Genomic DNA, 24,875 nt, shown 5'->3' with positions numbered 1-24,875 from the left:
CATTGACATTTTGTATGTATTACAATATCAATAGGAAGAAATTTGGCTTTCACCTAGCACCTTATGTGATGAATTCAGTATCTCATAAATGAAGCCAAGATATATTGTACAACCTAATTCAGTTTAAATTCTTTCAGAAAGTGGAGCAGCTTTTGTCTGCTGGTAAAAGTTCAGATGAATGTATCAGCAGCCTGCAAGAGCCTCTGTCTCTTTATCAACTACTGCAGGGCTTCTCATCTTTGAATCTCAGTTCACTTCAAGAGTATCTAGGCTGAGACTTTCTTCCTCACTCTCATGCTGTTTGTAAGACTTTTCATCCTGGCTGAAGATGTCCCATTACACACCAGATCCTTCTGCTAGTAGAAGAGAGCAATGAAAACTTGATGGAAATTGTAAGGCCAGCACCCCATCAGGCAGGCAACTTGTTACTTGCCTCTGAAAATGAAAGCTACTTATCACAGTTTTTTGTTTATGCATTCTGGTAGGCTTCTCCTGACATCTCTACCAAAACAGATTTTTCAGTTCTGCCACTCCAACTGGTTTTGTTATTTAAGTACCAGCAGAAGAAAAGATTTATTTCAGAATATGTATCTTTTCCTACTTCCTATTGGATATTTAGCATTGCATTTACTAGTAAACTGCAGTGTTACTTAAATGGGGGGCAAGGTGCTTTCTCAGGGCTATGTACAGTCCTATGTCTATTTGCAGCTGCACGTGACTGCTAGACATAAAATAAGAGGAGTAAAAAGGTTGAGGTGCCAAATACCTACAAGCTGGTAGAATAATAGGTTTGCTTAAAGAGTCTGCAGAGGAAGATTGTAAGGCAGTTCTGGCTTGTAGTGGTAAAGCAGGAGAAGGTCACTGCTGTAAACTGGAGTGGAGGTGTATGATTTCCAAAGCACCTTCAAATTACAGATGCTTGGTTGGCTTCACTGGCATTTGAACACAAGGGGAGTGATTATAGAGTATTTTGTGTATATGAAACCCAGGCTTTGGTGCAATGAGATTTAAGTACCCTATATGTGTATATGTGTACCCTATTAATATATTAGTTAATAAATATTAATTCAATTGTCTTTGTTAACACATTTTAAGAAATAATGCCAGAAACATCTTTCTCTGGAAATCTAGATTTAGCTTTCGTGAAATCACTTAACAGAAGTCTTCCTGCATCCCCTTGAGCAGAATTTGCTGTGGCCAGGACATGTCAGATGGACATCATTAAGTTCTTACCATTTTTAGCAGAGAGAGTTCTCAGGCTTATAGCAGGAAGGTAGATGATCAATAATTTATTAAAACAGACCAAAGAAAAAAAATACATTTTCCATGGAAAATTCTTTCATCTATCCCTGAATCAGGGAGAGAAAGGTCCTCTATTGCACCAAGCAGGTGAGATAATACACATTTCCAAAAGAGTTTTCTGTTACAGGCTTTCAACAGAGATTTGAAGAATTTGAAGCTAGTCCTTGGTCCTAAGGGTGTGTTTTTGTGTGTTTTCTTGTGACATATTGCCTACATTTATATAATCTCAGTGCTCTTGTGCTGTATTACAGCAGGCTAATTGGAAGGATTGCTTCAATTTAGATTATGCCCAGCGGTCCTCAAAGCCAGCAACTACAGCTAGCAATCAATACAAACTTGACCTGTTTTTACATTTTAAGATATCATAGCAGAGGGGAATGACATTGCTATTAGACACATCATTCTGACAGGGCAGAAATTCTCAAGACCAGGTTAGGAACAGTCAGGGCTAATGTGTGAGGATCTCCTGGTTTACTGATGTCAGAAGATCTTGACATTTGCAGCTACGCCAGGTGCAACACTCTCTACAGTGTCCTGGCAGACTTTAAGTATTAGTTTAGCTACTAGTAAACCTAAACAAGTCAGAGTGTGGACAGGCATGCTGATACATTCATACAAGTTAAATTCTTTAAATTTGTTGCATGATGTGGAGCATGCATTTGGTCTGGGGCAGCAACTTATTTCAGACAATTCCCTGGTGTGGGAATCAGCATGGATCAAGGATTATTCTGGAGAGGCCCTTGGGAAGCAGCTGCCCTGTAATTGAAAGTAAGAGAACTTTAGGACATGAGCAGTACCAAACTGACCTTGTAGCCTAGGAAACATCTGCTGAATTTGATAGTGTAGATTTCCCCATTATGCCTATCCCAAATTATTTGACAAAAGAAAGAACATGAGGAGCAGAGGATGCAGCTTTTTCCTCACACAATTATGTTTACATTCAAAAAAAAAGCACTTTTTTTTTAGATTAATGCATTGGCTCATTAGGATTTCTTGGTGATGTCTTTTGTGTTCCATTCAGAAGAAAATCTGGTTTGTTTGTTAGATCCTGGATACCTTTTCCCTGTGGCCACAAATATGAAGACATCAGAACCATGCAGCCAGATATCTTTAAACATAAAGAAGGATTCAGATTTAGCATCTAGCTTAGCCTAACCCTCAGGTCATATAAATGCACTTATATCTGAATTCTGAAAAGAGATGAAGCCTTGTGAGAACAATTTTTATAAAACAACTGCAAATTCAATGTCAAGCCTCTGTCCTGCCTTGCCTTAAAACCTGGATTTCAGTCTACATTTTATATTGACTTCTGAGTTCAGGAATAGATAACAGTGTTGTCAATCAATTTCTGCAAAATATGTTGCTTCCTTCCATATCTCCCCCAAGTAAAATATTAAAGCTGAGGCACAAAATGAACTTGTGGGTTACAGATACTTACATGTACCCTTTGAATTTATTGAGATCATTGTTAGGCATTTCACAGATGATGGTGTTTTGGAAAAATTCTGGTTCAAATAAAGTATTCTGCAAAAGAAAACACACTGGGAGTGAGCATTAAATACAAAAAGTACTTGAAATGCTAAACTCTAATACAGATGGGCTTGGTAAATGCACTTCACCAAAAAAAAAATTTAAAAAAAAATTAAAAAAAATAAAAAGGGTAAAACCCTGCCCTTGGATTCATACACAGCCAGATGGTGCAGCCAAGAGCAATAGCTGCCTATATTTTTAATTTTTAAATTCTCAAATAGCACTCAAATAAATTCTTTTTTTTTGTCAACAAAAATCTATTTCACCATAAGCAAACTTAATTTTGAAAAATAATGGAATTGTTATTATTATTATTATTATTATTATTGTTATTGTTATTTCAGAATGGCATTATCACACTATAGCAGATCTCCTTTGCTGGATTAACAAATCATTAAATTAAATTTAAAAATACTGTGTATTGGGCAAGAAAACACAGATGCTGGTTAGTGAATGCACCTGTCTTCATTTAAGGTAAATGTAACAAAGTTCAAATTCTTTATGAAACAAAACAGTCTTCAACCAAAAGCAAGATCAGCTGAAAATAATTTCAATGTTAATACTACGGATTTTGAAATATATTAGAAAAGTTGCTTTACTGGTAAGGAATACATGATCATAAATAAGAGCTTGCATACTTGAATAATTTGAATATAGTCAAATAAATAAAACTAAAACAGACTAACAGCAAAACAAAAAAACAAAAAAAAAAAAAAAAGAAGGAAGAGGGGAGAAAGAGTCCTATGTACCAGGAGAGCTGGGAGCTGAAGCAAGACACACACTTTTGCTTGATTTCCCCCTTATTCAAGGAAACAGGCTTGCTATTTGGCTGCGTGAAGCAGTCCAGAAAGCTGACAATAGGAAAGGTACATGATTGCCATAACTATTTCTTTCTCAGCTGAAAAGATACAGAAGACTTTGATTTTAGATCAAGAACACGTAATAAAAATGGGATGCAAGAAACATGAAAGAGGATCATTATTGCTGTGTAATAAAAAAATTAAGAGAATTAAAAACCACTTGAATCTAAACTCCTCCCATTAGGAAATTCAGAACTGGAAATCAGGTCTGCTGCTGGGCTTCCTTATCTTCTTCTAAAGTAAGAGGGAATTCCAGAAATTAGACAGTTAGACTCCTTCAGAAAATCAAATCTTAAGAATCCTTCATTGAAATTCATAAAAGCTTTGCCGGACTGCAAGAGCAATTCCTCACAGTGCTAGCCCCCAAGTCTCTCTCTCTCTCTCTTTATTTTTTTTTTATGTGCTCTAATTCTTAAATTATTTTCTCTCTCCTGCTCTTCTTTTTCTGAGCAATACATAGATTTTATACATATACATACAAAATAAAATGTAAGTATAAACAAATAGAGAATCTGATCTAAAAAATAATTTTTGGAGGAAAAATAAAAACTTGATGAATATCAGGGCATTTTGTATGCCTTCTGCCCCACATAGTTGAATATTTTTACCATCTCTTTTAAGATCATTGCTGAATCTTATTCAACTCAGTAAAGTCAAGAGAAAAATCAATACTTATTTGATTATCCTATAAATATTTCTACAACAGAAGAATGGCAAGATGCAAAAAGAATATGGAGAGCTCATTAGTCATTGAACAACCTAATAGGTTTCTAGCTAGAAAGGGGTAGAGAAAGATGATTCTTCTCAACACATTTTCTTCTGATGACAAGAATTTTACTATTGAAAATTCAAGTTAGAAAATCCCTTAAAAGAAATGAAAAAAAAAACCAACAAAACAGCTTCCTTCCTCTCAATCTTTCAAAGGTATGTGAATTCAGTATTCCTAAGCATATCCTAAACCAAAGAACTAACCTCAGTTCATACATGTTTCATTACTCCTTAAAGAGTCACACTCTATAGATGTAATTAAATATGAGAAGTTTTATGGAGCACTTAAATGACAAGATTAAACAAAGCTCAAAGAACAAGGAAGTAGTAGTAGACAGGAACACTAAAACCAGTTCATATGCTATTTAGCACACTGTTTTTTTTTTTTTTTTTTTTTTTTTAGTCAACATACTGTTTATATTAATAATTTAAAATAACAGGGTAATAGAAATGATTATTTGAGCTCTGACCTTCCTGAGCACTGGATATCACCATGGTCAGAAATGCATTCCACGTTGCCTATGTAACAAGACTTCATATGTATAAACCCTTCTGGGCACACAGTTTATCTAAATAATGACTCCAAAACATAAAAACAAACAAACAAAAAAACAATATAAAAACCAAACATGAAGAGTTGGTCTGAATACAGCACATGGGTGTTTTCTGATTTGAAAGACTTCTTCATATTATAAATGACAGGCAAAAGTTTGTATTTTGTGTAACAGCACAGCCTCTAAAAGAAAAAAATGGAAAACCTCATATGTAAAGAATGCCCACGTGAGATTGGTGCAGTAGCCAGCTGAACAATCAGCCTGTTGAACAGCCAGAACAATTCCTAGCTGTAAGCGTACCTGCCTGGTGAAAGAGCAATAATACATCAGCTGCAACAGAGAAGCAAAATCCATAAAGAAGCACACAGCCAGTCTGGAAGGGGTGTGCAAGCTGTCTTCCAATTTCTATGCAGAAATAATTCACTCAATAGTAGCAGCTTTTCTATGGGATGTGCTCTGACTACTTGCAGGGTGTGGATGGCTTATGCATAGGAAAGACTTGCTTCAGTAGCAAACCTGAGTACTGTGTATTGTCTCTTAAAAATCCATTGATGCAGTTTCCTGCAGGCAACTACTGTCTGAGATAATTTTCCTTTTTATACAGCTATCCCTGTCCAAGAATAACAGAGAGCTTTTGGGACAAACTGCTGCCTTCTGCCCAGGGCATTAGCAGTAACAGCAAAAAATTTTTGCAGGTGTATTGAAGAAACCACCCCATCGGAACTGCTGCACTTTGTGGCTGCAGCTGTGGTGCAGATGGGCTCAGACCAACCCTTGTCTGCATGTGCTGCATTTTTAGTAGACTTACCTGGCCAGAGAACCCCATCACGACTCGTCGTTGTTTAAGGTTTGTCTCCCCATCAAGGTTCGCTGTTTCCAAATGGCAGATCCCATTTTGATCAGAGGAGTACAGCAAGAGAATATCAGCTGGGATGGTCTCATTACACTGCAGCTGCACAAAATCCCCCACTTGTACATCTTTCCAACACTTCTCAACATAGGCACGGTCCTTCCTGTTGGATTAAAGAAACATCATGGGTAAATGCTTATGTTAGGAAGGCAGGCCCCTTGGTTAACAGGGCTTCAATAAAAGAAAATAGGCCAGTGGTGGCACACTTGTAATTTTTTAAAAGAGACAGCAAAACACAATTACACAATAATTAGAAATTACACAATATACAAAATACACAATAGAAATTACTGTTTTAGACAGTTTCATAGTACTACTTTACCATATCTCTCATTCAAAATAAAATATCTACCTGAAATAATAATAATAACAACAACAAAAAAAAACGACAACAAAATTTCTTGTTCTAGTGTTAGGCCTACATTCTCCACAGTAAAACTTGAAAGGTGCTCAGACTAAGAGGTATTTTAAAGTATCTTAATACAAGAAATTCAGACATTTCACCAACAGTATTCATTGGTTTTGACTGTGACTATGTCTCAGATATTTTCCAACATCAACATATAGACCCTGAAAGAAATAATCCAGTATCACAGCTATATTTGCTTCAGGTCTCTTCAATTTGTAATTCTCAAAAGCTAATTTCAAGTCTTGATAGAATAATCTGTAAAAGGTAGAACAGCATGCAAATGCTCCTTAATATTAAGAGAAAAAAAAAAAAAAAACAACGAACGAAAGAACTAGAATTCAAGTTTAATGGCAAATGTAAGGGCAAGAAACAAACAACATCAACAAACCAGTGTTCAATGGTTTGGGATATAGCATTTTTTGACATTACCTTTTCAATAATTAATCTTTCAACTGGTCTTCATCAACTAAGCAAACTAACTGCACGATAAGCTTTAAAATTAGTTAATGAGTAAACTGCAGAGGCAACAACAGCTCAGTTACTCTAAACTTTTGAGAGTATATTATTTTTAATACAAATAATTGAATCATCTTAGGTCTTCCCTCTGTAAGACCAAAAATGCTTATAACACAAATACCCAAGATGCACAGTAAGAGGCTTTTTGTAAGGACTCAGTCTCATTTTTACTGAAGTTTTGAATCATCCTCATTTATTGCCTGAAGAATACTGTCTTTCAATTAAGTGTTTGTTTCATGAGCATTGATACAGAAGATAAAATGTTTTGCTCCAATTCAAAGGCACACATCCAAGCATTGCTTCAGAGTCAGGCCAATACTTCCTGCTAACCTACTTTCCAGGTCTTCTGTAAAGGGGAGCCAGTCCTAATGCTGTCAGGCAATCCCTTGCAGTTGGCTGACATCCTTATCTGTAAAGCAACATGAAATAACAACTTCCTGCAAAGGTTATGCGTACAGTTAAATTCTGTGCATTTCCCAGTGGTGGAAAAAACAAACATACAAAAAAAAACAAAACAAACTAATTGTATAAATTGATTTAGTGGTAGATGTGAGAGGCACTTAAATATTGCTAAGCAATATTGTAACAAATACTTTTTCTTTTTTACATTATTTTTTCATTTGTGCATTGTTCATTCTTCTGCCTTTATTTATATGCATGTCATTGTTTCTTTTGCTCAACAACAGACATAAAAAGATCACGCTGAGAAACAGAAGTCTGCTGTAAGCTAATTTAATGTTGCTGCTCTTTCAAAAAAAATAAAAATAAAAATTCCAGACCAGTTTCTATTTCAAAGATATTTAAGCAGGTACATGTTGAATATTTATTGCTCTACAAAGTGGACAATAATGTTAATATAGTAAACCCACTAAGCAACTAGGAATCCTTTCCATATCAAATGATTTTCCAGGAGAACTTAATTTGCTTGTTTAAAACATAAAACACTCTGAGATTACAGGAGCAGTTTAGTACAAGCAGATGGGTTGCCTTGCTACCCTAGACATATGGATGTCATGTACAGTTTACATATACTGTTTGCTAGAATTTCTGCAGGGCAATCCTACTCTCTACGTCAACTCTTGCACAATTCTGATATTTATGGAACACGCTTTTGATTTTTTCTGCTCACTGCTTTTTGCTATAGAAAGGTCTTGCCTAGCTCACTATCTTCTACATCAACCTAAAAAAAAAAAAAAAAAAAAAAAAAAAAAACCACCAAAAAAACAGGTTAATAAAAATAATCCACAGAAATCATATATTTGTAATATTTTTTCAATAATCCCCTATGAACCTAACATTATGCACACAGCTTCAGGTTCTGTCCATTCACTAATTACAGAGGAGACAATGAGTCAGAAAAGCCAAGTGACTTCTTTCAGATTAGAGAAGAAGTTTTATTTAGCACGGGGATTAGAGTTCAGGAATTGCTAGTATTCCATTCTTGTATTCAGGTGAACAGCACGCCTCTCTCCTAATGAACATCAAATTCAGTAAAGAAGCACAGTTTCTTTATAGAGAGCTATATTTCCTGAAAGAACTATTTAGCTGGAGCTGTGAGAGTAAATTTCCTACATTATAAAGGTATTCTAAAACTTTGCCAAGAATTACCAATGAATAAAAGAACAAAAAGTACTTCACAAGGAATCTCTCACACCCCACAGCAGCATTGGCCCAGTTGCCTAGAAAGATTTTTCAAATGAAGCAGTTTCCTTGCAGCAATTCCTGTAACTGGGAACTCTGCCCATTTCTCTGTTCTTTGATTAAAGTTCATAGCACATGCTTCAGTTGCTAAATAAACAGAAGAGCTTCATAAATCTAAGATGGTCTGACGAGAATCATATAAAAGACAAACACATTTAAGCAATAAACCAAACAAAATGTGGTGATTTTCTATAGGTGGAGAGCTGAAAGCCTGAATCTTATTGCACGTGGCATCAGGGCTGTGGGACGTCAGATTTATGATCTAGGATGAAGGTTTCTCATTACCTTCTTTCCTTTACCAGACAATTTATCAAGCACACACTTAAAAATGGTTCCCTTGCTTCCTGGTATAATGGGTAGCATGACAATATCCCTCACAGGCTAATGCAGACAAAAAGAGAAAGCCTTGAATAGTCACTGCAGTCTGCCAGAATTTGGTGTCGGACTCATCACATATGTCCAGTAGGACTGAACTGAGTGGACTTTATGAAAGCATTTCTGGGAAGAAAGGATCATATAAGAAAGTCTGATGTAGTTAGATACTGTGGGGGAACATGAATAAATTATTGACTTTGTGTCAACAATATCATTTCACCTTCTTGAATTCAATAAAAATGAACTTCAAACAAAAACTGGGTCAAGCGGGATGGTGAATAGGAGGAAATAAAGAAATATGGTTCTGCTCTGCAGAGGAGATTAAATAAAGGTATTTTTTGATGTGCATCCCACAGGATGTCTATGAGTCCTAGATTGTCTGAGAGAAAGATCTTCAGAAAGCTTTATTATGCATAACTATCATATCATTGAATTAGTTCATTAAGTTTTATTTCCTTGAACTCCTAAAAGTTGCATGTGAGTTTCTTTTGCAGTTTGAAGCAAAGACATTGTTTGCTCTACCTTTCACCCTGTAAATTGCCACTAGATTATAACATCAGCCACTCTGGAAAAAAAATTACTGTCATATATAGACAAAGCCAATTGTATGTTTGCAATTGTATGTAAATTCTCTAGAATTCTATTTATTGCATGTAAATTCTCTAGAATGTTATATTCTCAAGTATCATTTTATCAAAAAATGCTAATGCTCTCATGTTCTCAATGTTACACAGTAAACAGGATCACACAGAAATTTATACTTTACAGATTATTTTTACAAATAGAAATTGAACACACTATCAAAGATTTCAACAGCTTTTATATGGAAATCCCCACAACATGCTTTCTAGCACCACTTTATGGCCATGATTTCAAGGCTAGGAGCTACTGCCATAAAACTTTGAAAAAAGGACAACAAAGGAGCAGATCTGGGACTTGAGCAAGGCACTAGACTGGAGGGAAACTGATTCTGAAACCTGCCCTTAGGCCAGAGTACAGCACAGCTTGAATTAATAACTCCAGCTGAGGAATACTATATCTGAGCAGAAGTATTGTTTTGTCCATGCAGATTCATCACTGTCTTCTGCCATGTTACTATCATTTATGGTAGATAGAAAGGCTGATTTTGTGACGTGGACATCAGCCTAGCAGCATCAATGAATCATCATTTAGCAGCAGTCAGTCCTGTAACAAGACCTAGCAATCTGTAATAACCTTTCCCCTCCATAGCTGTGCAACACTCCCTCAGGATTCCGGTAATGCAGTAAGATAGCAATGAGCATCTTTTAGAGATAATGGGAATTAATTTTTTCTAAAGTCTAATAAATACATTTTTTAATTACACCAGTTTGGTGTTACGAATTCCTATATGCTAGCAACAGATACTAACTTTTTTATGTTAAAGCTGTTGATAGCATCCTACTATGGATGTTATTATCTCAATGATAAAAGAAGTCAAAATTCAACTTCTGTAATCATTCCAAGTTATATGGAATGCTAAAGTAAAGCAAACTGAACTAAGTGCCAGAAACGTAGAAATGTATTACATGCTCATACGCAATGCTCTGGCTTTCTTTTAACTTACTTTTTTTTCCATCTCTATCTCGATTTTATAATGACATACACTGAATGAAGAAATACAATAAAGTAGAAGTCAAAAGTATTTTGAGAACACATTTGCTTAGACTACTACATTCTTTTAGTACTCTATTGATTAATGTATTTAGGAAAATCTATTTTTTTTCTTTTTGAACATTTCCTACAGCAAAATGCTGTTACTACAATTCTGCAGGCACTAGCTGGATTGAATAGGTAAAACCAAGATCTATTACTTAAAAACCAGTAATCACTGGCATTGGTTTCTGAGGACTCCTTTTATTTTACCAAGTTTCTGGAAACCATAGCCTAAATCAGCTTTTCCAATAGACATCTCCTTACATAACCATGTAGCATCTTTAAATCACATGGTGGGAGCCAGCTTCTCTCCAGGATTTAATTGTGTTTTAAAAATTAAGATAGGTAAGATAAGACTTAATGCTACAATCTCATGGTTCTGCAGGTATCTGAGCCAAAACAACAGATTCTTGTTTATTTCTGCTTTGTCTTTAGTAATTACCTTCAGCTGCTTTTGGTTAAACCATTGAGCATCTTTTCTGTGAAGCACCTTTAAATGCCTTGACCTCAAAAAAAGCTCTGATAAAGCAATATACAAACCTGTGGTAACATTAGTTATATATTTATGGATTTTCTTCCATAGAGCCCATGGATCCTCACTGTAGCGATATGCAGTGACTGATAAGAACCACTAGCTCACTGCTCTTTGACCAGTTACTTAAAGACTGCTAATCACTAGCATTAGTTTCTGAGGAAACTTTCATCTTAGTCTTGGAAACTAGACATTTTTATTTTGCATTTTGTCAGCTTGTTACATTGCACATCTCTTCACTACACAATCACCATGCTCACCATAAGACAAACTCATGTTTTAAGTATTTCTTACAATTTTGGTACCACTGTTTTCAAGCAGTTGCATGGTGGCATATAACAAACTGGAGTATCCTCTTAGTTGAGACCAGTTTCTCAGGTCACTGGAAGCTGAGAAATGCCTCAGCCTGCACAAACAAAAGGCACTGTTTTTACCTTCAGTAACACCCACTGTTAATTCAGGTATCCACTGTTAAACTAGATACAAAAATCCCATACTACTTGGAGTACACATAGAAGCTATACGAATGACAGAACACAGAATGAGCGCCTGCTGCCAGTGATGGTCCTCCTCCCCCCAGAATGATATGCTCATTTTTGGCATTAAGCAAATGAATGGCATTGGATCTTCGCTGAAGGAATGTTAGTTGCAGTAATATAGCAGATAGTCATCCTGCTGTTATTGTAACTTATTTATATTTCTACTTTTATATGAAAAAAAAAAAAAGTTTAAATTGATCAAGTTCTTGCTGTGTTGCTGTCTTAGGAATGCATCTTCACCCATGTGGAAGATGGGATATGAAGTCAAATCTTCAGCTTCCAGTTGATTATATTCATCCAACATTCAGAGGAGGCACCACTGAGGTATAGAAGCCTTGATGTTGCTGTGCCCAAGAAAATCAATTGAAATTTTGCCTGAGGGAAGGTGATAGGACTTCAAGCAGACCACAGGCTTGAGACTCTCTTTTTTTGGTGTATAAAATGAACTGACTAAAGCCTCCAGCAGGCTGCTAGTCTTTAAAGTTATGCTTTGTTAGAAAACAAAAATAATAAAGCAGAAAGAAAAGGTTCTTTAACAAGTGAAAACTCAGTGTTGCTGAACAAGACTTTAAATGAAAGTGTTGGCAAAAAACCTCTTTTTGCTTACTGTACCCTTGGCAGGATGGTGTTTTCTTTTCATCATGCTTTCTTCTCAAAAAACTTTTGGGTTCACCCTGGGTTGAATGAGCTGCATATGATGTTTCCTGGGTCCAGAGAAAAGTTGCCATTTTTTATTTCACTTCTGGGACTTGACAACAGGTCTATTGCTGTTTGCAAGCACATTCCCTACCATTCTCCGCTATCTCCCAGACCATACTTAACGCTTGCAGACCTCTGTGTTGTTGCTTCCCTGGCCAACCTCAGCTTCTTTCCCGACATGGGTAGCATCCAGGAAAGGTGCAATCTCTGCTCCTTTCAGGTCAGGTTGATCAGAGCATATGAAGGAGGTTGAAGGCAGCCTTCCTCTTTACTACTCAGTTACCCCAAGTTTAAGAAAATATTAAGTATACTGTATGTATTGTAACTGGTAGACAAGCAGGTCTTCAGTGCTGTCAGAGGCTTCCTATACAATTAATCTAACAGTTGCCTTATAAATTACCATACTGAGTTATAAAACTTAAATAAATTGCATTATTTTAACTCTCTTTAAAACTGGTGAATCTAGCTCAAGTTATTTTCAGCTTTCCAGTTGTTGGCCTTTCTGACTTTGTTTAATTTTCCATAAGCGTGAAATCAGTTTACAATCCTGTCTGGATGCTATGGATAATTTGGAAATTATTACGGCTTAATCCTAGAGGTATATCACCCCCAGACCATAGGTTAATTATATATCAAGTAGATTCTTGAACATTATAGAACTTTGAAAGAATCAAATAATAGCTTTTAGTAACTGTTGGCTTTTAGTCACTTACAGACTTGTATACTACATTAAGTGCTGGTCCCCACTGTTAGTTAATAACAAACTGGAGAGAGTTCAGAGAAAAGTAACCAAAGTAGGTTTGGAGGGACTGACTTACAAAATGAAAAGAGTGATTTATATACATATCTTACCTAAAAAGTGTCTGGGTGTAACAAAGTGAACATGTTAAAAATTACACATATATTAAGACTATAATTGTTATGGATGAAGAATAATTAGGGTTGCATGAAGCCAGGTCACTCAAGGAATTTTAAAGCAATTAAAGAGGAATAACAAAGCAGAATATCATAGAAGATGCTTTGACATCACATTTCATAACAGTGGAAACCTCATTGCTAGGAAAATTTAAAAGTAGACCAACTATATTTTAAAGGATACCAGAAGAAAGGAAACAATTAAATGTAAGTCTGTACCATCCACAATTGTATTTTTAGTTCTCTTCTTTTGGTATTGTGTGATTTATTTTGGCAGCACAACAGTTTGTACACAATTATTATGCTTCCAAAAACCTTTGATTCAGAAAGTCAACAATCAAACACTAGATCTAAGTAACTGCATCTCCCTAAGACACTTTAATATTACTGTCTCCACTTTTTTTAATTAAACATTCTTTCAGTATGCTACTTGAAATGTCTTTTCCTTCATTTAACTAGCAGGCTAGATTACCCATTCCAGCTGATCTCTGTGAAAAGAAAATGAGAAGTAATGTGTTTACGGGGCAGTCTACTTGAATTCAATTTTCTTTTCTCTGTGCTGAAGGAAGCCAAGTTACTGCATTTCCCCCAGTCTTCAAGAAATTTTTGGAGAACATGCAGTCTTCAGAAAAGAGAGCTCTCCGTTTGTATTTCTTTTGAAATAGGAACCAGAGCTTGTTACTGAAATATACTCTGCAAGACTTCAAATCTAATTAATTTTCCATCTTAGGATGGGAGATTAGTTGTTTTATTAAAAAGAATTCTTAGCTGCCACAAGATTAACAAGATTCACAGTGCTCTGAAACAGACTTTCACCTGTGTTAAAAAATTACCTACAGCAGATGATTCACATGAAAGAAAATTAGAAGACGTCACACTTTTCCATGACTTTTCAGCTAGCAAGAAGAACAAGAAATATCAGCTTCCCAAAGCACTATAGAAGCCTGATTAAAATTATTCATGATATAATAAGCTGTAACTACAGATGTGATGGCAACTGCAATTATCCACAATTTTTCCAGACAGCATAAATGGTACAGTCTGAAGCCCTCCTTATTTTCCTTTCCCTTACAGCACTGGTTTTGACTGTAAAACTGGTTAAAATGCAAGATACTAAACAATATTTCTTCACAGATCAAAGTCCTTTTTATGGAATCAGATGATCAGTTTTAAGGTGGGCCATTTCAAGTTTCTGCATATGAAAGTATGCATGGCTACAACTTGAATCTGGATCTATATGTACATTGTAATTTCATAATAGGCATTTTTCTCTTATATGAATATATTTTTTATCATATTCCCCACTTCTCACATTCCTATGGTAAAAATCTTTTAGATATAAATGAACATGGCTGCTTTATGTCAAGAGGGCCTAATTCTATCAATATAACACAGAACAATATCTGCACAATCAATAAGAATCCCATGCAGATCCATTCATTAGTACCTACTGTACCACCTACTATTCTCTGTCATACTGGTCTTAATAAGAAAATGTTAACAAATAAGCCATTGCCTCATGAATTAATGAAACACTGGAAAGATTAAAAATTGCAGATAATAGCAAACTGAAATATAGGAAAAAGAGGTAATTTTAGCACCCAAAGAGCAAGAATTGTTGGTAGTTTTCATGGTGGAACAGAAAAGAAATCGTAGATGAACAATATTTAGAAACTTGGAGAATGTCTGCTTTTCCAGACTAGTTTGCAAAAAGAGGGGAGACTTTGTTTCTGACAAATTCTGTGAAATCATTATCTATATGTGGGGATAAGTTTAGCCACTGAACAAACAAATCCATTATTTCCCTGTTTAACCAGAAGGGTATTAGGTTGGATATCAGGAAGAACTTCTTTACTGAGAGGGTTGTGATGCATTGGAATGGTCTGTCCAGGGAAGTGGTGGAGTCACCATCCCTGGAGATCTTTAAAAGAAGTTTAGATGTTGAACTTAGCGATATGGTTTAGTGGAGGACTTGTTAGTGTTAGGTCAGAGGTTGGACTGGATGAACTTGAGTTCTCTTCCAACCTAGAAAATTCTGTGATTCTGTGATTCTGCATAAAACCAAAAAAAACCCTAGCAAACACATGCAAGAGAAACAAACAGTAATGACAGAAGTAGGTGACATAAAGCCAGAGTTCTGCAAGATACTGCTTGTAAGAATGTACATTATATAAAATGCTGATGATTAACGTGAGGGATGACAAGCAATGTTCAGGGAAATGGAGTTTTGCTCTTCTGAAAAACTGTTGTGATATTTTAACAGGAAGAAGTAATTTTCTACTTTGCAGAGAGAACAGTTGATACATTAAAACATATTTTTCAAACTCCTTAATGTCCTAAAAGAAAGAGGTCATGAAACATTTTGAAGATGGAGGCACAGATGCTTAAAGATAATTATTTTAGAGATGACCAGAGTCATATATTACTATCTCCTGTTTTTAAACTGTGTTTATACGCAATTTTTATTTTCATACAACCTAGTAAATGAAACACACCTGAAAGCAAGCCTACAATTTGAAGTATAAAATCCAAAGTAGCTCAAGGGCTACAGTTTTCAAAAGTTTCTTGGCATATAAGGATGCAAATAAGGACACACTGGCATGACAGATCTTGTTCTTTGCTACTGTTGTGTGCTACATTGATCTTGCTTTGTGCTATACTGATTGTGCAGATCTTGTTCTGTGTTATATTGATAGAATTAAGCCCTCTTGAAAATTTCTTAGAAATCCAGGGCTTGGTAGTTATTTAAGCACCTGTTTTCATTGCACACTATGTCTAAGAGGCCAATAGCCACTCCAATACCATGAAATTCAAGTTTTCCTTCCCAGTCTGGACACCCAGTTTAAAGAAAACAGAAATATCTTTCCCTGTATGAAATATCAGGTGTTATCTAGTTACTAAGACTTTTCTCCATTTTCTTAATCACTGTGATTTTATAGCAGGCATTTAAAAATCACTATTGATAAAAGATCTTAAGCCAACGTTTTTCACAATAAAAGCTGTATAAAACTCACCTGCTGTAAATGTAACAGCCCATATGATTGATTTCTTTGTCTAGTTTATACCGCCGAAAGTCCTCCCAGGCATCTTTAATGGCTGTAATGGCCATTATAACACAAATCGGGATCACAGAAACTTCTGGTTGGAAAGCATTCACCACCGGCACAAAATTCAGCAGCGCAATGACCACAAAATAAATATTGGCAAAGCGGTGAAACTGCTCATAGATATTTTTAGGGAAGAAAGTCAAGATGGTATACTTTGTTGTCTTGATTTTATTGGAGTTATAGTATTTGTTTGGATTTTCCTTCCACTTCGTACTTCCAAAGGACAAATTAGAGATGATCACGCGTTTATTTTCATTTTTCTTCTTTCTTTTCTTTAATTTTCCTCTCTTCTCCAGCCCTTCATTTTGGATTTCTGTGTCTGAAGCAGCACATCGGCAGCATGTTTCCTTGAAAAAGTGTTTTTTCCATATTATCCTAGAGAAGCAGCCTGGAAAACTTTTCCTTGACATCTTGTTTTCCTCTCAAAAAGCAGCCTCAAGTTAAATACCAACAAAGTTAGAAGAGTTCAATAGCCCAGATAAAGTCCAAAATGGCAGAGAGAAGAGTCAAGCTGTCTGGAGCCCAGGGCTGCCTCTCACTCAGCTCCAACCTCCACCTGCCCAGGGACAGGTATCATCCTGACCCAGCTACACTGGGTCCTAGAGCCTGCCGGGAAGCCTGCACGTCATACATGACAAAAGCATCCTGAATGTTTTGTTATTCCTGTTACAATATGCCTGGAGGCTCCATTCAGAGCATTTCCCTGGCATCATGTGTCTGCTCACATGAAGTGTCTCTGTTTTAACACAGAACAGGGATGAGCCTAATTGTACATACAATTTTCACGGTTCACTCCAAGTGTTTCTGAATCACTTTGTAAGCCTGTGAGCTGCCAGGAAGTTCAAAGGTAATGAGCAGAGCTCTGCCTTCAGAAGTCAACAGAAGCCAACTATAAGCCTCTATACAGACAGTATTCCCCTCTTCCACCTCTTCTATCTACTATTTGTTTTCACACCCATAATAGGGATTATTAAAACAAACACATTCCCCCCCCTCGACCAATCAAACCTACTTGTGAGAATTATAAGTATACATAAGCGATGTAAGGGCAGTTTACCTAGATTGCCCCACAGCCTTATCCTTCTCCTACAGACCCACCTCTGGACTCCCAAGAGTCCCTTTCTCACCCAGTAACCCCTTCCAGCCTCTCATTTCTTTTTCCCCATTGGACTCTATGCCACTGCCACATTAAGTGGTCAGCCTAGATGAGATTTAATTTCCAAGAGAGCTAATAAATGTGTACTAGCCATAGTAATTTTTCTCCTATGGTTTGAGCTTAAGTGAAAAAAGGAAGACACACAAATATTTAAACTTCTTTTAAAGCAAAGCACTATTGCATATGTAGTGGCAAGCTAGGCAGTCTCATGTGAAGTTATTACTTGGACAAGAAACTCTGATGAAATCAAAATGTTGCAATAAGAATTGCGCATGAAAATATTTCTTCCTTCTGAGTCAGTACTGGGCAAACATCATACTTTATTGCAAGTGGGTGTTGTACCATCTCCAGAGTGAAAACGTGTTGTATTGATCGCCTGTGTTTACTGGAAATGCTATAATTTTTTTTCAGTTCCTGGTTATGCTTCACCTTGAATGCAGTTGATTATTAATTTTTGTATTAATGATTTTAGCAGGAAACTTCTGAAAGACATTTTTTCAATGTGTTAAACAGCCCCAGAGATCCTTTCCAGGCTTGGATATGTATCATATTTCCTCCAGATCCTTCAGCAACCTGGAGAGGATGTTGTGTGTGTTGGCAGACTGGTTTGGAAACTTGGAATGAAAACCTGTGTATCGCACACAGTACTGTGATATGAAACAAAACTTCAGTGATATCAGGATGACTCTTATTGAGTTAAATGAGGCAATTTCAAAAGCAGAAAGAAACACTTCTGTATCACCTTTTCCAAAATTACTGTGCTCCGAAGAGTCAGTAAGGGAACTGCTGCAAAATCAAGATGAGCAGTTTCCACCACATCAAAAACAAGGAAAATAGTTGGTGTAGTATACTTACTTGTCATAGACCTTCGTTTTAGAGGAGTTTATCAGTTTATCAAATTGGTATTTTCCATAGTTTTCAATAGCATCCTTAATCACACTGGCAAGCAGCACTACAATCAGAGGTAGCATAGTAATCGCCCTGTGGAAGACTTCTGTTTGTGGGAACCAGTTTACAACCAATAGGAAGAGGAAATAAAGATTAGCTAGCCTGAAAAGATACCAAAGAAATTAAAGTGGTCAGAAATGAGAAGTTGTATTTTTCTTGATGCAATTCCCCCATTTTTTGTCAAAGGAACATTAATCATTTCACATCTCTAACCTCCCCATCCTTTACCAGAATGGATTAATCAGTTATTTAACTTAGATGCTTATTTTTTCTTTAGAAAAGGCTGTTATATATTTTCATAATATTATACATATATCCAAATTTCTATGTATTATAAACACTTTAATTTTAAATATTTTGAAACACGTTTCAAAAATGTGTTTCAAAATATTTAAATATTTAAACATTTTGAAATGTTTATTTTGAAAATAAACACATATTCAAAAGCTAGTTAAAAAGAGATCATTAAAAAACTCCACCACCACCCCCCCACATAAAAACACAACAATACAAAACAACAGCAAAAAACAAACAAACAAAAACACACAAAAAGCCCACCAACAACAATGTAAAAGGATGGGTATAGAAAACACATTCAAAATTGTGGAACTGCCTGCATCAGGAATCCATGAAGGATTCCACATGTGGAAAATGGAAAGATCAAATTATGAAGGTATAAATCTAATATAAAGATTTTAAAAATTAGAGATGGATATGACACTAACATTTATCTTGAAATGAAACTTGAAATGTTTACAGAAAAAATGTTTACAGATTTACTGTATTTAAGCAGTAAATCTGTCCACAGCACAGGTTAGGGCACCTAGCATTTGTTTGCTTTAAATCTTCATTTCAGTATAAATCAGGTGACATTTGTTTCCAAAGAATCATCACCTAAATTTTAAAAACAAGGCACCTACAAAAGCAGCCCTTCTCTGTCATGCTCAAATATCACTGTTTCAGAGACAACTCTTATATGCCATGCATCCTTGAATGATTTTTTTAAATTTTTTTTTTACCTGTGAAATTGCTCAAAAAGATTTTTGGGCAAAAAAGTAAACCAGGTGTATTTTGTAGTCTGTATCTTGTTTCCAGAATAAAACCTGGAAGCTTGGTCCCAGTCTCTCTGCTGTCTCCCGTTGTTGGGAAACACAACCCTCCACTTGTTAAAGCTGACTTTTGATCTGTCTCTGGCAGAAAATAGCAGTGGGGTTGATTCTGGTACAGTCTGGGAGAGACTTCTGGCTCCTAGTCGCTGCCAACGGTACAAAGCTGAGTCCACAGACAAAGCCATTTGCAGCAGGGATGTCAGTCTGAAAGACAAATACATGACAATGACTGAAAACCAATTCCATTCTAGTGGAAAATTCACTTTGTGTCTTACTAGCAGAGGTTTAAAGCAGCAAATGGTACTACTGTTCAGTCCATTACATGTTCAGTCTTTGAACTCCTCACTTTCTACAGAGAATGCATAGAATAAGACACAATAAACTCTTCAGTAAGGAAAAATCTATTTCTATCTCTGGGAAGAAAAAAAAAAAAGCGCCCACCTCTATTTTTTTATTTTTTTTTATAACTGCAAACTAATATAGATAAAGCCAATTTAACAGTGTGAACAATGGCTTTTCTACCACAAAGTCCATATCATTTTCTTCAGTCATAAACTGCCACCAAATCTATTTGGGCATTTTTCTTCTAAAGTCTCAGACTTATATTGCTTTTTCTGTTCACACTTACTTACAAAGGGACCGGCTCAGGTGTTGAATCTCAGCAGCTCAGATAATAAAGATCTGCAACATCAGTTTAATCTCATTTACATTTCCATAACAGTTTCCTAGAGTCTCCTTAGAAATCTGATTTAAATGAAAAAAATGCCAAACAACACCAAAACAACGGGTGTTTTATTGGGTCATAAGATAAAGGAACTCAGCCTCCTAATATTAATTCTATTGTTGAACACGTTTTCTGACTTGTTCACACATTCACAACTGCAATTGCAATCCAGTGTCCAGAACACTCAGGCTCCAGCAGCACAGGTGTGTAAGTTATTATGTTCAATTTTAAACACCATAAAATCCCAATTCAAAAGCAGGAACTTGTAAACCAGAAGATGCCATATAAAGGTGAGGCAGCAAACATGACAGAGCAAATACACTGACCTTGTGCAACTTCAAAGTTCCCCTAAACAAAACTCATGAACTGAACTTACTTCACCTAGGCTGTGCGGCTAACATATTTTTTTTATTTAAGCTTGGACAATGGACATTTAGATTAATTCACTAAAGAATTGGTTTAAACTTCATTTGATAGCAACCATGTTTGAAGCAGATTGAGAAGATCTGTACACATTTGTGCAAGGCTAAATGAAGCCATCTCAAACACGTACTTTGTAATGGTTTACACCTTTATTATAGGTGGGTCCTTTTCGCTGTCAGCTTCCTCTTCCTCTTTTTACTGTATGCAGTATGTGATTTCTTTTGAAAAACAAACCATATTTAAAAAGATGTATGCAGTTTAGTCACAGAAGGGGAAAAAGTAGACTAATGAATTTCACTAACACAATTGAAGCGCACTGTTTTAGCAGCAAGAAACAAGCAAGATTTATGCACTATCACTAGCTGCTCAGAAAACCAATGAAGAGTTCAGCTTGCTCAGCAGTGCCTTAGGATCCAGATAAGAGGAGAAAGGTTAATTGCCATCTATCAAAACTTGGAAACACTGGCTTAATTACTTCAAATACTCAATGAATCCAGACTTAATACTATGTTAGGCATTATATAGGGAATAATACCTATAGGGAATGATGAAAACACCTAATAGGGAATGATGGATATTAGGAATAGAAAATACCTAATAGGGAATGATGAAACTACGAATTACTGGAAAGATGCAAGGGAAGGTAAATTTCAGAACAAGCAAGGGAAAGGAGTTTTTAACAGAACTCGCTGTGTATCACATACTGGAAGGACGTTCAGCCCTTCCTTGATTTTAGATGACTTCACTGTATTTGCAGTAACTGTAGTCATCTGTGAAAAGATTAGCTGCTGAACAGGAAAGCAGCTGCCACTGTGATAATGAGATTGGAACAGTGGATGGTAAAGTGGTGGCTCAGATACACACAGTACTACACGTTTTTAACCACATAATATATATACACAAAGACTTATATAACAGCGGCATATGAGCTACGCATAACCTGCCAGAGCACCAAATTATTTCTGTACCTGTGATACATCAAAGTGGGTTAAAACTCATTTCAAATTACAAATTAAAAATGCAATAGTTTCAGGCATATTACTAAAAGTAAAAGGAGATTAATTGAGGTAGCTTTACGCATAAAAAGTAGTATGTCTTCCACAACTTCCCCTGGAAAACTTTTTCTACAGCTTCACAAATCACAAATTCATAACGCGATCCACACAAAATTAAGGAACCGTTAGGTGAGGGTATATTCTGTAGCTGGATTCTTGAGCAAAACAGCAAGTCAATGGCTTTCTTGACATGAGTTTCAGTGCTGGCAATGAAAAAGTAGGAGAATCAAACATAATACTTAGAATTTTGGATCAGTAAGAACATAAAGGAGCCTGAAATTGCCATCAATGTTAGGCTGTGACCCAGCAGAAAAGAAGTAAAAAGACGCATTCTGTAAAACAACAGCTTTCTTACCTCAGCCAGGTGCTTACAAGAATCTTGCAACTTAATGGCACTTTGATGTTTTATACCAGGTACTTTCTGTATGGTAGGAAATCCATTAAAAATATTGCATTCTCCTGGCAATATATCTAATATATCTGTCCCAGCACTTTCTAAATGAATAAAATGAATAAAATCCCTTCTCCAGAACAGAATATTTTCTAGAATTTGATATATGTTTTTACATGGAGCTGTCACTGAAAGAATCTGTGAAGTGCGGATTTTTTCAACATATATTTACTGAAACAACTTGTTTTCTTCCATCTAGGTAGTGAAGCCTGAGTACTGCAACACACATCCCAAAAGATCAAGGTGATGTAGACATTTCCATCACCATTATGTTTGGGATTTCGCATCTACTCCACTCCAGCATAGCAATTACAAGAAATGATAACTCCAGTGCTGGCATCTGACAGCTATTACTGTTTTGCTGAAACTTTTTTTTTTTTTTTGTCAGCCACTTCAGAAATAGTTGCCTTTAAAAAGGAATTAGCAAATTCCAGTGGCCTGCTTCATTTCCAAATGGCATTTTTCAACAGATAGAGATCAGAAATGCCAGGGAAGTGCAGGCCACAGCTGCAGAATTTTGCATTATGCTCAGTTATGCTGCAGTTGCTCAAGGTGTAACGTGATGACAAATACAAGGAAAAAGGAAAGTACATGGATTTGCTTCAGCTCAGTGCTTATCAGACTTTGAAATGAGGGGACTTAAAGAATCCCACCATGCCCTTAAATTCCCAAAGCTAGAGCCTGGAGAAATGGTTCAGGAATACAGAGGAATATCCATGACAGATTGCCTTTATTGCTATATAATCACAGCAGCATAAGGTTTTAGTGTCTCATCATCCAGACTTTTCTAAACTTGCCGTCTGCTAATACTGTTACTACCATTCCTGTGGAGGCCTAAGAAGCTGTTTTCCCTCTTCCTTTTCATTCCATTATTCATAGCGTCAGTGGGCAGCTCTCAATGGGGCAAACACATTTTCACCCTGATAACTCCGGAACGGTTTTCCAGGAGAAACATTGGGCGATCTAGCCAGGGACAAATCTGCTCCCTCCTTGTGTACATACATTTCAAGGTTCCCACAGCTACAGACATACATTCATTATATGAAATTATAATGAATTGTTACCTATCTTATTCTTCCTTTTAGGAATGGCACTCCTTCCCACAGGCCGAACTATTGCCACTCTGACCTTCACATGGAGACATTACAGTCTCAAAAGACATGCAAAAAGTTAATGCGTATTTAGATATCTCTGTTTCTGAGTTCCTGCATTTGGAAAACAAAAACAAAAACAAGGCAGAAAGCAATACATAAGTGATTACACTAAAATCTTTTTACAGCAAAGGTAACAACTGTACAGAAATGTGTCAATCAGACAACAAGTTACATTCAGGTGTGAGATGAGAAATGTGTAGCTGGTGCTAACATAGGAGGTTAGACACAGTGGTCACATTATTTCACAGCCCTGCTTCAAAGTTTCTGAAACATTTAAAGCACTAAGCAAAGCATAAAAGCCTTTGCACATCTCCTATAAAAATATGATAGAATGTAAGTTTGAGAAAGTTTCTTATGTTCGGTGAAAGACTGAAGTAAACAATACCCCGTAAATTGAAATGGTATATTCACACTGTCATCAGGACTTCTTTTTTTCTTTGAAAAAAATCAGAACTTCTTTGCAACAAAAGGAGAACTGAAATAATAATCTTTCTGCAGTATGTGGTGTAATTTGATAACATTATCAGGTGATTCAAAGGGACAATGTCATTAAATATTTTTTCCTTGCCATTTGGCACATAGATTAAAATATCCAACTTCTACTAATTAAAAAGAGTGCTCCACAGTATTCATGGAAAAGAAACATATTTTGCCTAACAGCTTTGTAATGGTACTCTGAAGAAGATACTATTTGTGAAATGCTATTGACTGCTACTGCTATTTACTATTTCTGCCTCAGAAAGAGCATTTTACATGCTGTAAACACTACAGCGATGTATTTATTACTATAAGCAGCCATTAATTATATCTCATACATCCTAAGGCTACCCTTCATGTTTTGAAAGGCTCATTTATTTTATTGCTGCATTTCATCAGTGAATGAACCTGTCCCCATTGCTAAGACTAGTGCTATGTTTCTGTCCTAAACAAATTCTGGGAAGTCAAAGAGTGCTCACAATTTAGCCTATATTGTGGTAAGCATTGAGAGACAGCCCTTGCTTGTATCTAGCTTGTCTTATATTTAACGTATTGTATCTATTCTTGTATCTAGAATGTAAGGTATCCAGGGATCTGAAAGTATTTCAAAATATAATTATGTTTTCCTTTTATTGGGTGGAATGAAGAGCTGAAATTTGTCCTGGGAAGGCAGATACCAAAGGATTGCTGCTGAGTCCTTTCACAGTGCATAGTTCAACATGTTCAATTGATTCAGTGTACCTGAGATGAACTACCATTTACTTATCTATATCAAGCCCTCTCAGGCAGACTTATGCTTATTTTTTTAAATCTAGTATACTACGGTGGGAATATGTAGGCATTCTTATATCAGAGGTGAATTTTCCCATGAAAAGACATATCTAAAACAAGAAAGAAACAAGATGGAAGATGGCACTCCAACATCCAGCACACAGTTGGTAGAATTTGGCATTTTTCCTCCATGTTTCAAGTCTATCTTCTATTTGA

General features: G+C 36.1%; 1 protein-coding gene across 2 annotated transcripts in view; it reads right to left on the bottom strand.

Annotated features, from left to right (window-relative positions):
- ATP10B (ATPase phospholipid transporting 10B (putative)) overlaps positions 1-19,825 on the bottom strand; it is a 54,777-nt gene extending 34,952 nt beyond the window's left edge. Inside the window, exons 1-4 of one of the 2 annotated variants that reach the window (XM_068698141.1) lie at positions 19,515-19,825; positions 18,403-18,597; positions 5,823-6,027; positions 2,741-2,826 (exon numbers count right to left, since the gene is read on the bottom strand). In XM_068698141.1, the coding sequence (XP_068554242.1) occupies positions 2,741-2,826; positions 5,823-6,027; positions 18,403-18,597; positions 19,515-19,825 (797 nt within the window). Of the gene's footprint in view, positions 1-2,740; positions 2,827-5,822; positions 6,028-16,298; positions 17,231-18,402; positions 18,598-19,514 lie in introns of those variants that run through there. The other variant, XM_068698142.1, reaches the window with a different exon arrangement.
- Between the last annotated feature and the right edge of the window lie 5,050 nt (positions 19,826-24,875).

Source organism: Anas acuta, chromosome 14, assembly GCF_963932015.1.
Source record: "Anas acuta chromosome 14, bAnaAcu1.1, whole genome shotgun sequence".
In the NCBI taxonomy this organism is placed as follows: Eukaryota; Metazoa; Chordata; class Aves; order Anseriformes; family Anatidae; genus Anas; species Anas acuta.
The sequence above is the reverse complement of the archived record's forward strand: the minus strand, read 5'-3'. Positions and strand labels throughout refer to the sequence as shown.